The 17,338-nt window shown below is 47.2% G+C and overlaps 1 protein-coding gene and 1 long non-coding RNA gene across 2 annotated transcripts; both read left to right on the plus strand.

Moving 5' to 3' along the window:
* Positions 1-2,677: 2,677 nt before the first annotated feature.
* On the plus strand, positions 2,678-16,253 carry LOC106577789 (Fc receptor-like protein 5). The gene is made up of 11 exons (XM_082964574.1): positions 2,678-2,897; positions 8,847-8,863; positions 9,023-9,107; positions 9,310-9,594; positions 9,724-9,996; positions 10,562-10,882; positions 13,919-14,149; positions 14,321-14,563; positions 15,701-15,817; positions 16,038-16,135; positions 16,245-16,253. Exons 1-11 carry the CDS (start codon positions 2,678-2,680, stop codon positions 16,251-16,253), a joined length of 1,899 nt encoding a protein of 632 aa, XP_082820700.1.
* A 46-nt stretch (positions 16,254-16,299) lies between these two features.
* LOC145861767 (uncharacterized) lies at positions 16,300-17,338 on the plus strand. Its single transcript, XR_014381414.1, has 3 exons — positions 16,300-16,351; positions 17,087-17,158; positions 17,276-17,338. It is a non-coding gene; the product is annotated as an uncharacterized LOC145861767 (long non-coding RNA).

Here is a 17,338-nt window from a genome sequence, read left to right on the forward strand (position 1 = left end):
CAACACAATAACAAAGACATATCTACGTAGACAGTATCTAACTAAAAGTGTCCCTCAGAACCATCTGACTAATGAACAAGTCAACCACCAAACCCCTGAGAAGAGTCAGCTAGCTGACTGTGGTTTTGACACATGCTCCTCCTATAGAAATAGTGTATGTGTGAAGGGAGGTGACAGCTGATTCTGAGACTAGCTGGGATACCAGTAGTCACCATAGCAAAGGTTTGAGGGGAGGCATCTATCTGTACATGGTGGGTGTAAAAGTGAACTAACATCTGCACATTCAAACCACAAGCTCTGATCTCATCTCAGATCTCTATTCTCGTTCCATCCTCCTTTCCTCCAACAAAGAGGTGTGAACCAGTGTAAGGTCATGTAGCCAATCATAAGAAGAAGTTGGTCAGATCATCCCCCGGAGGGCAAGGCGGCGGGTGAGAGACTGTTTCATTTGAGACAGGGGACGAGGAGCGCTCAGGACTTCGCCTTGGAGTTCCGGACTCTCGCCGCGGGATCGGGGTGGAATGAGCGGGCCCTGATTGATCACTATCGCTGCAGTCTAAATGAGGATGTCCGTCGGGAGCTGGCTTGTAGGGACCACGCCATCACCCTCGACCAGCTGGTGGATTTATCCATCAGGCTGGACCACCTACTGGCTACCCGGGGATGTTCTAGTCGGGGTCTGTTCATTCCACCTCCCAGGCCTCCTGCTCCACTGCCCATGGAGATAGGAGGAGCTGCTCCGAGGAAGACCGGAGGGGGGGGCCTCTCCTGCACCCACTGTGGACACAGAGGACACACTGCGGACCGGTGCTGGAGAGGGCCCCCCAGGAGTCCGGAGGGCAGGCAGAGCACTACATCGACCCCCCAGGTGAGTCAGCGCCAGACACACCCAGAGCCCCCTGTCGACCACATGTACACTTCTGTTTGTTTTCCCGATTTTTTTAAATGTATTTATTTATTTATTATTTTTATTTTTTTTCCCTCACTCCCAGTATAAGGCACTAGTCGATTCAGGTGCAGCTGGGAGTTTTATGGACCGTGGGGTCGCTAATAGGTTAGGGATTCCCCTGGTTCAGCTGGACCACCCCTTCCTTGTGCACGCCCTAGATAGTCGACCGCTAGGGTCCGGCCAAGTGGGGGAGGTTACTGTGCCACTGGTTATGACAACGTGGGGGGGTCATGTGGAACGTATCAGCCTATACCTCATCGACTCCCTGGCGTTTCCGGTGGTACTGGGACTCCCCTGGCTAGCCACTCACAACCCTCAGATTTCGTGGAGACAGAGGGCTCTTAAGGGGTGGTCGAGGGAGTGCTCAGGTAGGTGTGTAGGAGTTTCCATCGGTGCAACCACGGTGGAAAGTCCAGACCAAGTCTCTACCGTGCACATTCCTTCTAAATATGCCGATTTGGCTATCGCCTTCAGTAAAACGAAGGCGACTCAATTACCACCCCATCGACAGGGGGATTGTGCGATAAACCTCCAAGCTGACGCGGTTCTTCCTAGGAGTCATGTGTATCCTCTGTCTCAGGAGGAGACGGTGGCTATGGAGACATACGTCGCGGAGTCCTTGAGACAGGGATACATACGGCCATCTAAATCACCCGTCTCCTCAAGTTTCTTTTTTGTGAAGAAGAAGGAGGGAGGCCTGCGCCCGTGCATTGACTATAGACGTCTAAATTCCATCACAGTGGGGTTCAGTTACCAACTACCTCTCATTGCTACGGCAGTGGAGTCATTCCACGGGGCTCGCTTCTGCACCAGACTAGATCTCAGGAGTGCGTATAATCTGGTGCGTATCCGAGGGGGAGACGAGTGGAAAACCGCATTTAGTACCACATCTGGCCATTATGAGTACCTCGTCATGCCGTATGGGTAAAAAAATGCTCCCGCTGTCTTCCAATCCTTTGTGGACGAGGTTCTCCGAGACATGCTCGACAGGGGGTGGTGGTGTACATCGATGACATCTTGATCTACTCCGCCACCCGCGCCGAGCATGTGGCTTTGGTGTGCAGAGTGCTTGGGCGGCTGCTGGAGCATAACCTATACGTCAAGGCTGAGATATGTGAGTTCTCCAAACGAGCCGTCTCTTTCCTAGGATATCGCATTTCCACCACAGGGGTGGTGATGGAATGTGACCGCGTTACGGCTGTGCGTAATTGGCCTACCCCTACCACGGTGAAGGAGGTGCAACGGTTTTTGGGGTTCGCCAATTATTACCGTAGGTTTATCCGGGGTTTTGGTCAGGTGGCAGCTCCCATTACCTCACTGCTGAAGGGGGGTCCGGTGCGGCTGCGGTGGTCGGTGGAGGCGGACAGGGCCTTCCGTCATCTGAAGGTTCTGTTTACTGACGCTCCGGTGCTGGCGCATCCGGATCCCTCCTTGCCATTCGTAGTGGAGGTGGACGCGTCCGAAGCTGGGGTAGGAGCAGTTCTGTCACAGCGTTCGGGCGCTCCTCTGAAGCTCCGCCCCTGCGCTTTCTTTTCTAGGAAGCTAAGCCCGGCGGAGCGCAACTACGATGTGGGGGACAGGGAGTTGTTTGCCGTGATCAAGGCTTTGACAGTGTGGAGACATTGGCTTGAGGGGGCACGTCACCCTTTTCTCATCTGGACCGACCACCATAACCTGGAGTACATCTGGGCAGCGAGGAGACTGAATCCTCGTCAAGCCAGGTGGGCTATGTTCTTTACTAGGTTCCAGTTCACCCTTTCATACATTCCGGGTTCTCGGAACCGGAAGGCCGACGCACTGTTGCGTCTCTATGACACCGAGAAGAGGACCATCGATCCCGCTCCCATACTCCCTGCGTCCTGTCTAGTGGCGCCGGTAGTATGGGAGGTGGATGCGGACATCGAGCGGGCAGTTCAGTCAGAACCCATTCCGCCTCAATGTCCCGCGGGTCTGAGGTTCGTTCCGCTTGGTGTTCGCGATCTCCTGATCCGATGGGCCCACACGTTACCCTCCTCGGGTCATCCTGGGGTGGAACGGACAGTGCGAGGCCTGAAGGGGAAGTACTGGTGGCCCACCTTGGCTGAGGATGTAAGACACTATGTCTCTTCCTGTTCGGTGTGCGCCCAGTGCAAGGCTCCTAGGCACCTGCCTCGAGGGAAACTACAGCCCCTCCCCGTTCCACAGCGACCTTGGTCTCACCTCTCGGTGGATTTCCTAACGGATCTCCCACCGTCCCAGGGGAATACGACGATCCTGGTTGTTGTGGATCGGTTCTCGAAGTCCTGCCGTCTGCTCCCGTTGCCCGGTCTTCCTACGGCCCTACAGACCGCGGAGGCCCTATTCACCCATGTCTTCCGGCACTACGGGGTGCCCGAGGACATCGTATCTGATCGGGGTCCCCAGTTCACCTCCAGAGTGTGGAGGTTGTTTATGGAGAGGCTGGGGTCTCGGTCAGCCTGACCTCGGGTTTCCACCCCGAGAGTAATGGGCAGGTAGAACGCATCAACCAGGATGTGGGCAGGTTTCTGTGGTCATATTGCCAGGACCGGCCAGGGGAGTGGTCGAGGTTCGTGCCATGGGCCGAGATGGCCCTTTTGAAGTTGTATTAGGTTATCAGCCGGTCCTGGTGCCTTGGCAGCAGAGCCAGACGGAGGATCCTGTGGTGGAGGAATGGGTACAGCGCTCTCAGGAGACCTGGAGGGCTGTCCAGGAGTGCCTGAAGCGGGCTATCGGGCGACAAAAGGAGAGCACTGACCGCCGCCGCAGTGAGGCTCCCGTATACAATCCAGGGGAAAGAGTCTGGCTCTCGACCCTCCGCCTGCCCCTCCGCCTGCCCTGCCGGAAGCTGGGTCCGCGATTTGTGGGGCCGTTCAAAGTCCTGAGGAGAATAAACGAGGTGTGTTATAGGTTACAACTCCCTTCATATTACCGCATTAACCCCTCGTTTCATGTGTCTCTCCTCAGGCCGGTGGTAGCTGGTCCACTGCAGGACGCTGAGGTGCGGGAGGTCCCTCCGCCCCCCCTGGACATCGGGGGGGGGGGCCCGGCGTACACAGTCCGGGCCATCCTGGACTCCCGACGTCGGGTAGGGGGCCTGCAGTACCTCGTGGACTGGGAGGGGTACGGCCCGGAGGAGAGGTGCTGGGTTCCGGTGGAGGACATTTTGGATCCCACTATGCTCCAGGAGTTCCATCGTCTCCGTCCGGACCGGCCGGCGCCTCGCCCTCCGGGTCGTCCCCGAGGCCGGCGTCGGCGCGCTGCGGGAGCCGCGCGTCAGGGGAGGGGTACTGTCACAGTATCCACAGAAAATGGTGCCCCTCCTCGGCCGGGCGGCGCTCGGCGGTCGTCGGCGCCGGTCTACTAGCTGCAGCCGATCTGTGTTTCTGTGTTCATTGTGTTTTGTCTGTCTAGGTCCGCACCTCTTGTCATTTCTGTCATTAGTGGGGGGGTATTTCGTTTGTTCCTTTGGGGTTGTGTGTTGTGCGGGATTGTTTGTTTGTCAGCGGGTTTACGCTGTGGCCGTGTCTTCTCTATCGTTTTTATATTGGAGGATTTATTTTCTCGCCGGGCTGCTTCCCCGTGCGTGATTTTCCCTTTATGGATTACCTGTTTCCCTTTTGGGTATTGTGCACTCCCAGTGCCTTTTTGATCACCTAGTGTTTGGGTGTGAATAAACTTCGAGCTACTGGACAATATCTCCTGCATTTGACTCTACTCCTTCCTCCTGCCCCGAGTACCCGTGACGAGGGGTTTGTCAGAAGAACTGTAGTTCATAGAAAGTCACTTGTCAGTGGAACAGAATGAACAACACATTGCTCTGTGTGCTGCTCTGTACGTACTGACGTTGTATTAGTGTGTTTGTCTATGAGCACAGTGCACTAATGTTAATATTACTACTATATTACTATAGTACTATACACTTCTGTATTACTTCTGTACTGTAATGACTTTCTTTGTCTTTGTTGAAGTGCTGAGTATCCTCATCTACTGTGGACACTGTGGTGAAGATGATGGTAGATATTCATTTATTTGATCAAACCTCCGTCTCTTTATGTTTCATCATCTTTGTCTCTGCTTTTCCTTCCTCACGTTCATTAATGTTATGAGAAAAGGTGATTCAGTTGTGTATGTATGATCTGTAAAGAGGTAGGAAACATAGTTTATGTACATGTTTTACTTGACTGATAGGTAATTGTGTTATGATGGTTGTGTTTATGCAGGTAGACTAAAGCCTGTATTGGAGCCAGTATGATACGTCATACCAGTTGTATTTCTGTCTGCTTGAACTCCAGCAACTCAGATACACATAAAAACATGAAAAGACCCAGGGAATCAATAGAACATCATTTAGAGATGCACAAAAACAAATAACTTTCAAAATGAGTGAACCTTTCCTGTAAGTTGTAAAAATGTGCTTATTTTGTCATGTGAAAATGTATGAAAAAAGTTACGTAATCACATGTGAAAATCCACATGTGAACCTTCATGTAAAATATCATCACATGTGAAGTGTTCCAAAACCACATGTTTTCACATGATTTCACATCTGACCAGTCTGACAGCATCTCACCATAAACTCATGGAGCATGAAGGTACTGATAGGAATGAAAGATCTCATGATCTGACTTTGCTGTCATAACGATATGAATGAAAGAGCTAATCAGATCTTTCATTAGAAGTTTTATTTTTTACAAACAAATCTCGATTTTGTATGTAAATGGCATGTTATAGAAGGGTTCAGTCTACAGGTAACTGCCAAAATAAAGGAAACACTTCAATAAATTAGGGATGCAAAATCAAATCAAAGTGTATTTGTCATGTACACCGAATGCAACAGGTGTAGTAGACCTTACAGTGAAATGCTTACTTACAGGCCCTAACCAACAGTGCAAATTTTAAGTAAAAAATATGTATTAGGTGAACAATAGATATCCTCTATGGGCTAGGTAGCGTCCCACCCGTGGTGCACTCCATCAACAGCAGGTGCATCTCAAGAGCGGCAAATTTGAATCCAAATAAATGTCAAAATTCAAATTTTTCAAACATACAACTATTTTACACCCTTTGAAAGATAAACATCTCCTTAATCTAACCACGTTTTACGATTTCAAAAAGGTTTTACGGCGAAAGCATAAATTTAGAGTATGTTAGGACAGTACATTTACAAGAGTTGTGTGTAATGTTTTGTCAATTCAAAGACAGGGTCACCAAAACCATAAAACCAGCTAAAATGATGCACTAACCTTTTGCAATCTCCATCAGATGACACTCCTAGGACATTATGTTAGACAATGCATGCATTTTTAGTTCTATCAAGTTCATATTTATATCCAAAAACAGCGTTTTACTATGGCATTGATGTTGAGGAAATCGTTTCCCTCCAATAACCGGCAGTCAATTCAACACCACAAATTAAATAATTAAAATTAGAAAACATTGGTAAAATATTATATTGTCATTTAAAGAATTATAGATTTACATCTCTTGAACGCAATCAACTTGCCAGATTTAAAAATAACCTTACTGGGAAATCACACTTTGCAATAATCTGAGCACTGCGCCCAGAAAAATACGCGTTGCGATACAGACTAGACGTCATGTTGGGGAGATCTAAAATCGAAAATACTATGTAAATAATCCATTACCTTTGATTCTCTTCATCAGATGTCACTTCCAGGTATCACAGGTCCATAACGAATGTAGTTTTGTTCAAAAAAGCTCATCATTTATGTCCAAAAATCTCCGTCTTGTTAGCACATGATCTAAGCCAGCCGGACTTCTCGTCATGAACGAGGGGAAAAAATATATTTACGTTCGTTCAAACATGTCAAACGTTGTATAGCATAAATCATTAGGGCCTTTTTTAACCAGAACATGAATAATATTCAAGGTGGACGAATGCATACTCTTTTATAACGTATTGGAACGAGGGTACCCAACATGAACTCGCGCGCCAGGTGTCTAATGGGCCATCATCGTTCCATGGCTCTTGTTCGGTCAGATCTCCCTCCAGAAGACTCAAAACACTTTGTAAAGGCTGGTGACATCTAGTGGAAGCAATAGGAAGTGCCAAAATATTCCTCAGCCCCTGTGTTTTTCAATGGGATAGGTTTAAAGGTAATACAACACATCAGGTATCCACTTCCTGTCAGAAAATGTCTCAGGGTTTTGCCTGCCAAATGAGTTCTGTTATACTCACAGACACCATTCAAACAGTTTTAGAAAATTTAGGGTGTTTTCTATCCATATGTAATAAGTATATGCATATTCTAGTTACTGGGTAGGAGTGGTAACCAGATTAAATCGGGTATGTTTTTTTATCCAGCCGTGTCAATACTGCCCCCTAGCCCTAACAGGTAAGGAAATAAAAAAACAACAGTAAAAAGACAGTGAAAAATAACAGTAGCAAGTATATTGAAAGCATGGGGTGCTTCCACACAGGAAGTTGTAGACACTTGTAGAATTTGTGCCAAGGCGCATTGAAGCTGTTCTGGTGGCTCGTGGTGCCCCAACGCCCTATTAAGAGAATTTATTTTGGTGTTTCCTTTATTTTGTCAGTTACCTGTAGCAGAAGGCTACATGGAGAATGGAACAGTTGGATAGGGAAAATGTCTCGAGTCGTGCTAAATGGAATATAACATTGTGGATAAAGTTCAGTATGACACCATTTCATGCATACAACATCTAAATACCTGCATCATTAAATTGAGAGCTTTATCATTTCTAAAAGGACGTATTTGGGTGATTTTAGAGACTTTGTTCATGTTTTTTGGGGTCCCCACAAGGAGGATGAGGAAGTGATTTGATGTTTGTAAGTTTCTCAAAAACATGTGAAATCACAAAAAAAAGGTGTCTGGACCGTTCTATAACATGGCATTTACATAAATAAAACAAATCTGGTTGTAAAAAAGAAAACTTCTCCTTTAATACACAATATACACTGAGTGAATAAAACATTAAGAACACCTTCCTTGCAACTTTTTATTCAGTTAGTTGTCTGTGTTGTGTCTGTGCAGAGAGACCTGTTGCTGTTCTGACCCTCCAACCTAACTGGTCCCAAATATTCAGAGGAGATTCTATCACTATGAGATGTGACATACAGGGGGGAGGAGACTCTTACTGGCAGTATGAGTGGCATAACAACAGGAAGTTAGTCTACTCTAACAAAAAGCCAGAGTACAGAATCAGTCCTGTGTACACGTCTAACAGTAGTTCATATACCTGTGAGGGTGTGAAGGGAATCAAGCGCTCTGAAACCAGTGATGCTGTACATTTGACAATTTCTGGTAAGTCTAACTAATCATGTAAACATCTCCATGGGTAACTAGAATAATTTACACTGAGTGTACAAAACATTAAGAACACCTTTCTAATATTGAGTTGCAACCGTCCACTTTTTTCCCTCGAAAGAGTCTCAATTCATCAGGGCAGGGACTTTATAAGGTGTCAAAAGCGTTCCACAGGGATACTGTCCCATGTTGATTCCAATGCTTCCCACAGGATTGTCAAGTTGGCTGGATGTCCTTAGAGTGGTGGACCATTCTTGATACACACGTGAATCTGTTGAGTGTGAAAATCCCAGGAGTGTTGAAGTTCTTGGCGCAAACCAATGCACCTGGTACCTACTACCATGCCCCATTCAAAGGCACTTCAATCTTTTGTCTTGCCCATTCACCCTCTGAATGTCACACATAAACAATCCATGTCTCAATTGTCTGAAGGATTAAGAATCCTTCTTTAACTTGTCTTCTCCCCTTCATCTACACTGATTGAAGTGGATTTAACAGGTGACATGGATGGATTTACCTGATTTACCTGGTCAGTCTATGTCATGGAAAGTTCATCATGTTTTGTACACTCAGTGTATATTGGATATATTTTGTTTGTGTTTCCACAGCTCTGCCCAAAGCCACAGTGAGAATCTCTCCTCAGGGTCCCCTCTACTCTGGAGAGACAGTCACTCTGCAGTGTGACATACCAGACTAAACAGACTGGACGTACAACTGGTCCAGAAACAACCAAAAGCTTTCCAGTCCACATGGTAAAACCATCACCATCTCTCTCCCTGACCAGGATGGTCAGTACCAGTGTCTGGGGACCAGGAGAGATCGGCCCCAGCATTCTCAACTCAGTGGAACCGCCCTCATCAGATCAACTGGTGAGCTCGAGACTGATTACATACACCTAGAATTGACTTTTATCAAAACTCTCCAACAGCTAAACCGTTGGAAATGTATCCACATTATGTACACTACCATTCAAAAGTTTGGGGTCACTTAGAAATGTCCTTGTTTTTGAGTTTCAGTGTATGTCAAATAATGTTCAAATAATCTGATTAATTTGATGCTCTTCTCTCACAGCCCTGCCCAAAGCTGAACTGACTGTAGATCCAAACACTGTGTTCCCTGGAGAGACAGTTACTCTGACGTGTTCAGTAGAGTCTGACAGTATCTGGAACTATCAGTGGTACAAAGACAGGAATGATAATGTAGTATCCCAGTCTGTCAGACACACTATAACAGGAGACACCCTCACCATCAGTAGAGCTGCTGAGTCTGACCAGGGTCTCTACTGGTGTCAGGGAGAGAGAAGATCCAGACCCACATCTTCACAACATAGTAATGTTATTACCCTCACTGTGACTGGTGAGTTACTTTGTTGCTGCTGCTGGTGCTGCTGTTGTTGTTGTTGTTGTTGTTGTTGCTGCTGTTGTTGTTGTTTGTGTGTGTCAGTAAAGTGGATCTTCCCACTCAAACCTATTGCAATACCAACAGATTATCAGCCGTCGACTACACTGACTTCAGACAAAGAGGAAGTATTCACAGGAGACAGTGTGACACTGAGCTGTACTGTAGAGTCTTCTGGATGGACGTTTTACTGGTACAGACACAGACCAGACTCTACACCAGTAACCACAACCTCTGGATACTCCTACACACTCAGCTGGGTCAGTGTCTCTGATGGAGGACAGTACTGGTGCAGAGCTGGGAGAGGAGACGCAGTCTACTACACCCTGTACAGTGACCCAGTCCAGATAAACATCACTGGTGAGTCTAAAACGGTTTTATGATAAATAAGATGCTATTTTACATTGATAGAAAGTAGGGTATAATTTTTTGTCTGCTTACTGTATCCCAACAACTGTAGCTAACTCGAAGATGTATTCATGAGTAGACCTATTGATAAATAAATACATTTATAATTGTGTAACTTTTTATTCAGTTAGTTGTCTGTGTTGTGTCTGTGCAGAGACCTGTTGCTGTTCTGACCCTCCAACCCAACTGTACCCAGATATTCATTAGAGAGACTGTTACTATGAGATGTGACATACAGGGAGGACGAGACTCTGGCTGGAACTACATATGGTATAAGAATAGTCAGTTAGTGATCCCCTTTAACACAAAGCCTGAGTACAGAATCAGTCCTGTCTACATGTCTAACAGCGGATCATATACCTGTCAGGGTGTAAAGGGAAACAAGCTCTCCAAGACTAGTGATGCTGTACAACTGACTGTGTCTGGTAAGCCTATTTAAGCTTATACGAGTCATGATGGTTGTCTAGAATATTTTTTACATTGAAAGTTTGAAACCTGCCTTTCCTTCTTTTAACAGGTAAACCCAAGGCTGTCCTGAGTGTCTCTCCTCAGTGGCTGAACCCTGGAGACTCAGTGACTCTGAGCTGTGAAGTTGACAAGACGTCTACAGGCTGGAGGTTCTCCTGGTACAGGACTGTTCCCTACAGAGCTGGGTTACTCTCTCTATCTGACTCATCATACTCTGTAGAGACCCTATCTGACAGTAGTACTGGAACTACAGAGAGCTTCTACACCCTGAGTCCTGCTGGTCACACAGGAGGATATGTGTGTACAGCTGGAAGAGGAGACCCAGTCTATGACACACTCTACAGTGAACCTCAGTTTCTCTGGTCAGGAGGTATCTAACTGTATTAAAACATATTTAATTCCCCCTCATGTGTATAATATATATTATTTAACTAAGGTTTGACTCCGTCTCTCTTTGTTTCAGATCTGCAGCCTTCAGTGTATCTCACAATAAGTCCCAACACAACTCAACTGTCATGTCCTGGCCAGTATAAGGGTTAATTGTTATTGTAGTTTGGTCAGGACGTGGCAGAGGGTATTTGTTTTATGTGGTTCAGGATGGTGTTTGTCTAGAAGGGCATTTGATTTAAGTATTCCGGGGTTTTTTGGGCACTGTCTGATATTCATGTATTCTATGTTTAGTCTAGTGAGTCTGTTTCTATGTTTGGTTGATTGGGGTTGGGACTCTCAGTTGAAGGCAGGTGTTGTCTATTTGCCTTTGATTGAGAGTCCCATATATTAGGGTGTGTTTGTCATTTGTGAGAGATTGTTCTGTGTTTAGCCTTGTGCCTTGCCAGACTGTTTTGTTGATCGTTCGTTCTTTTGTTGTTCATATTGAATTTATTAAACGTCAAGATGAGCATACACATACCTGCTGCATTTTGGTCCTCCTTTTCCAACGACAACCGTGACAGAATCTCCCACCACCAAAGGACCAAGCAGCAGAGGAAGGAGCAGAGGGATTTCGAGTTGGACTGGCGGGAGAAATGGACCTGGGAAGAAGTTCTGGACGGGGCTGGACCTTGGCACCGGGCTGGGGAGTACCGTCGCCCACGGGAGGAAATTGAGGCAGCCAAGGCAGAGAGGCGGAGGTACGAGGCCTTGGACGCGCTGAGGGAGAAGCACGAGAGGCACCCCCAAGAAATGTTTTGGGGGGGCACACGGGTAGTTTGGCTAGGCCAAGGAAGAGCCGGAAGCCAGCTACCCGTGGTTATATGGAGGAGCGTATGAGGTGGAGGGCGCCATGTTTCGCTGAGGTGCGCACTATCTCACCCATACGCACGCACAGTCCGGTGCGCGCCATTCCAGCCCCGCGCAGATGCCGTGCTAGAGTGGGCATCCAGCCTGGGAGGAGGATGCCTGCGCAGCGCATCTGGTCGCCGGTACGCCTCCTCAGACCAGGCTACCCTACTCCCGCTCTAAGCACGGCAACCATCAGGCCCCTGCACAGCCCAGTTCACCCTGTACTAGCACCCCGCTCGTACAGGGCTACTAGTTCCATCCAGTCAGGACGGGTTGTGCAGGAGGTAAGATCAAGACCGCCTGTGCGCCTCCATAGCCCTGGGTTTCCAGTTCCTGTCTCTCGTGCGGACCCGGAAGTGCGTCAGCCCAGTCCGACTCGTCCTGTTCCCGCTCCCCGCACTAGCCTGGAGGTGCATGTTCCCAGTCTGGTACGTCCAGTACCAGCACCACGCACCAGGCTTCAAGTGCGTCATCCCAGTCCGACGTCGCTAGAGCTGCCCGTCAGTCAAGAGTTGCCAGAGCTGCCCGTCAGTCAAGAGTCGTCAGAGCTGCCCGTCAGTCAAGAGTCGCCAGAGCTGCCCGTCAGTCAAGAGTCGCCAGAGCCGCCCGTCAGTCAGGAGTCGCCAGAGCCGCCCGTCAGTCAGGAGTCGCCAGAGCCGCCCGTCAGTCAGGAGTCGCCAGAGCCGCCCGTCAGTCAGGAGTCGCCAGAGCCGCCCGTCAGTCAGGAGTCGCCAGAGCCGCCGTCAGTCAGGAGTCGCCAGAGCCGCCCGTCAGTCAGGAGTCGCCAGAGCCGCCCGTCAGTCAGGAGTCGCCAGAGCCGCCCGTCAGTCAGGAGTCGCCAGAGCCGCCGTCAGTCAGGAGTCGCCAGAGCCGCCCGTCAGTCAGGAGTCGCCAGAGCCGCCCGTCAGTCAGGAGTCGCCAGAGCCGCCCGTCAGTCAGGAGTCGCCAGAGCCGCCCGTCAGTCAGGAGTCGCCAGAGCCGCCCGTCAGTCAGGAGTCGCCAGAGCCGCCCGTCAGTCAGGAGTCGCCAGAGCCGCCCGTCAGTCAGGAGTCGCCAGAGCCGCCCGTCAGTCAGGAGTCGCCAGAGCCGCCCGTCAGTCAGGAGCCGCCAGAGCCGGCCAGACTGCCCGGAGCCGCCAGAGCCGGCCAGACTGCCCGGAGCTGCCAGAGTGGCCAGACTGCCCGGAGCTGCCAGAGTGGCCAGACTGCCCGGAGCTGCCAGAGTGGCCAGACTGCCCGGAGCTGCCAGACTGCCCCAGCGGCCAGGATCAGCCAGAGTGGCCCATCTGCCCAGAGTCTGCCGATGACCAAAACCCAAGGGAGTCTAGCAGCAACCTTGAACTGAGTAAGCCTGACAATTCAGAACTTAAAGAGATTAACTGTTTAATTGCTGAGTCTGCATACAGGGTGGAGAGGTGGAGGTCTGCCCATGATCCGGAGCAGGGGGAGTCTGCCTACGGTCCGAGGCTGATTGGGTCGGTCGGCACTCTGGAGGACAATAGGCCGGAGCCTGAACCACCACCTGCATAGGTGGGTTGGGGAGGGGGGGGTGTAGCACAAGTGCCGTCGGTGACGGCAGCCACCCTCCCTTCCCTCCCTTTAGTTTAGGGGGAATTTTGTTATTGTTTGGGGTTTTGTTATTCTTGAGGTGCTTCCGGGGTTACCACCTTTAGGGGGGGGGGGGGGGGGGGGGGTACTGTCACGTCCTGGCCAGTATAAGGGTTAATTGTTATTGTAGTTTGATCAGGACGTGGCAGAGGGTATTTGTTTTATGTGGTTCAGGATGGTGTTTGTCTAGAAGGGCATTTGATTTAAGTATTCCGGGGTTTGTTGGGCACAGTCTGATATTCATGTATTCTATGTTTAGTCTAGTGAGTCTGTTTCTATGTTTGGTTAATTGGGGTTGGGACTCTCAGTTGAAGGCAGGTGTTGTCTATTTGCCTTTGATTGAGAGTCCCATATATTTGTGGGAGATTGTTCTGTGTTTAGCCTTGTGCCTTGCCAGACTGTTTTGTTGATCGTTCGTTCTTTTGTTGTTCATATTGAATTTATTAAACGTCAAGATGAGCATACACATACCTGCTGCATTTTGGTCCTCCTTTTCCAACGACAACCGTGACATCAACACTTTAGATCAAAGTCTCTCTCACTGAGCTGTGAGGAGAAGGGGAACTCTACTGGGTGGAGACTGATGAGATACACAGAGAGAGGAGTAGAGTCAGGGTGTGTCTCTAACTGGGGATCAATAACAGGGTCCACATGTACCATCAGCTACACATACACAGGGGACAGTGGAGTGTTCTGGTGTGAGTCTGGATCAGGAGAGTACAGTAATTCTGTCAACATCACAGTGCATGGTACGTCTATTGTACGACATTCACACTCAAAAAACAACATTTCAATGTATGATAGGATGTTCAATTTTGTAACTGAATTGCATCTCTTATAAAATACAAGATCATAATATTTTGAGGGTGATGACTACAGTATGCAGATTTACAGTATTATTTATATATTATGTTAAACAGCTGGTGATGTGATCCTGGAGAGCCCTGTCCATCCTGTGACTGAAGGGGACTCTGTGACTCTGCACTGCAAATACTGGACAACCAGCTCAAATCTCAAGACTGATTTCTACAAAGATGGAGTACTCATCAAGAATGAGACCACAGGAGAGATGACCATCCCTGCAGTATCCAAGTCAGATGAAGGATTCTATAAGTGTAACTCTGATCAAGGAGATTCACCAGAGAGCTGGGTGACAGTGAGAGGTGAGAAAACAATTATGATCTCAAGTTACCTTTTCATCATCTGTGTGATAGTGATTTTAGTGTTGATGTTAACATACGTTTGGATTTGTACTCCCAGAGAAAATATGCTCTCAACTAAATTATCAAAAGATACAGGCTGGTCTATACACCTATTTAACTAAAATATAAACGCAACATGCAAAGTGTTGGTCCCATGTTTAATGAGCTGAAATAAAAGATCCCAGAAATGTTCCATATTGTCTTAATTGTTGAAGCCGTGTTGAATGGACCAAACTGCAGGCGGAATGTGGATACTCATCTTTTAATGTAAAGAATAATAAATTAAAGCAAAGTATACACAGGAAAACAATAAACACGAAACTCACGACAGGCTAACACGCTTACTACAAACAAAAAGAGTAGCAGTGTTAGCACAACCACCCACAAACCCAAGTGACAAACATACTCCTAAATATATGACTCCCAATCAGGAACAACGATCCCCAGCTGTTCCTGATCAGGAGTCACAAGACTAACACAGAAACAGACATACTAGACAACACATACGGACTTCTTCTGCCACGTCCTGACCAAAATACTACACCACTACTCCCTCTGCTGGTCAGGACGTGACACAAATGCACAAAAAGCCTATTTCTCTCAAATTTAGTGAAAACAATTGTTTACATCCCTGATAGTGAGCATTTCTCCTTTGCCAAGATAATCCATCCACCTGACAGGTGTGGCATATCAAGAAGCTGATAAAACAGAATGATTATTACACAGGTTATTACCTCACAACCACAGACCAAGTGTAACCACGCCAGCCCAGGACCTCCACATCCGGTAATCTGAGGGGGGTTGTGGTGGGTGCTGAGGAGTATTTCTGTCTGTAATAAAGCACTTTTCAGGGGGAAAACTCAATCTGATTGACTGGGCCTGGCTCCCCAGTAGGTGGGCCTATGCCCTCCCAGGCCAACCCATGGCTGCACCCCTGGCCAGTCATGTAAAATCCATAGATTAGAGCCTAATATTATTTTTTTTCAATTGACTGATGTACTTATATGAACTGTAACTCAGTAAAAACATTGAAATTGTTGCATGTCAAGTTAATATTTTTGTTCAGAGGCTGATGGTGTTGTGCTGTTCTCTCTCCAGTCGTATCTCCTGGATCCTCTACATCAGTCCTAGTAGGAGTGGTTGTGGGTCTGGTTGTTGCTGGTGTTCTACTGGTCATTCTCCTGGTCCTGCTGTGGAGATTTAAAAACACCAAAGGTGAGATTTTATTATTAATCATTAAACGTTTTAGTTCATGTTTAGTTAGAAAAAAGTGTAATTACAATAGTTCAAAACAGCAATGACCCGATATAATCGTATGCATTTCTCTTTACAGGTTCCTGTTTCAACAGAATATTCTCGTGAGTACACCTGTCTCAACTATGATAATTCAGTAACATATCGTCTTAGTTCTTCATGAGTATATCTCTCCCTCTAGGAACCCCCAGCCCCAGAGCACCAACCAGGACCCCCAACAGGACCAAGGATCTACCCAGGGCCGAGCTCCTGATGCTGGGTATACACTTCTGCAGCATGGTCAGTTTCTCAACCCAGACCTCTACCACTCCTCTCTCTGTAACCTCATACACTGACTCATCAACATCCACTTTATATAACAACATGTTACTGTACTCTCTGTCCATAGACAAGCTGAGGGATAACCAACCTAACTAACCTGTCTCTCTCTTCTTTGACCAACAGATGGTGGTCACATCTACGACACGATCAATCCCTCAGACAACAATGTTAATGGTACTGTATTGTGTATGTTATGTTTAGTATGAATACAGTATAGAGTTACTGCTGCTGTTCTTCATGTGTTTAATATGAATACAGTATAGAGTTACTGCTGCTGTTCTTCATGTATTTAATATGAATACAGTACAGAGTTACTGCTGCTGTTCTTCATGTGTTTAATATGAATACAGTATAGAGTTACTGCTGCTGTTCTTCATGTGTTTAATATGAATACAGTATAGAGTTACTGCTGCTGTTCTTCATGTGTTTAATATGAATACAGTATAGAGTTACTGCTGCTGTTCTTCATGTGTTTAATATGAATACAGTATAGAGTTACTGCTGCTGTTCTTCATGTGTTTAATATGAATACAGTATAGAGTTACTGTTGATGTTCTTCATGTGTTTAATATGAATACAGTATAGAGTTACTGCTACTGTTCTTCACGTGTTTAATATGAATACAGTATAGAGTTACTGTTGATGTTCTTCATGTGTTTAATATGACTAACACACTAAGACTAAGGGCTGTATTCAGTCCATATCGTGGAAGTTAAACGTTTCAGTGTGATTTAAATTTAAAGGCAATGTTCCCACGTTAGTGGAGACAGCATTCAAGGTAAACGCTGTATATGTCGGCTCAATCAGAAATGACCTTAACATTTCTGTCAGTCAATCTCTACCCCTTCATCAATACAGACTGAATAGAGTCCTAAGTAGAAATATTAGTGTGTCACCTGTATGTTTCAGATGCTGCTGCTGGACCAAGTCATGTGACATACGCCCAGATTCAACTCAAAAAGTTGGACAAGAAAAAGAAAGGTGACTTTCAACTGTGACATCAATTAATAATGTGCAGTGTATCAAAGTTGCAACATTTACAATATTTGAAAATAAAACCAAATCTACAAAACTTCAGCCCATCTTCCTCCTCCTCAGAAAAGCCAGCTGATCCAAAAGAAAGTCCAGTCTACTCTGAGGTGCAGACAGGGAAAGCCACAG

Source organism: Salmo salar, chromosome 18, assembly GCF_965601325.2.
Source record: "Salmo salar chromosome 18, fSalSal1, whole genome shotgun sequence".
Classification (NCBI taxonomy): domain Eukaryota; kingdom Metazoa; phylum Chordata; class Actinopteri; order Salmoniformes; family Salmonidae; genus Salmo; species Salmo salar.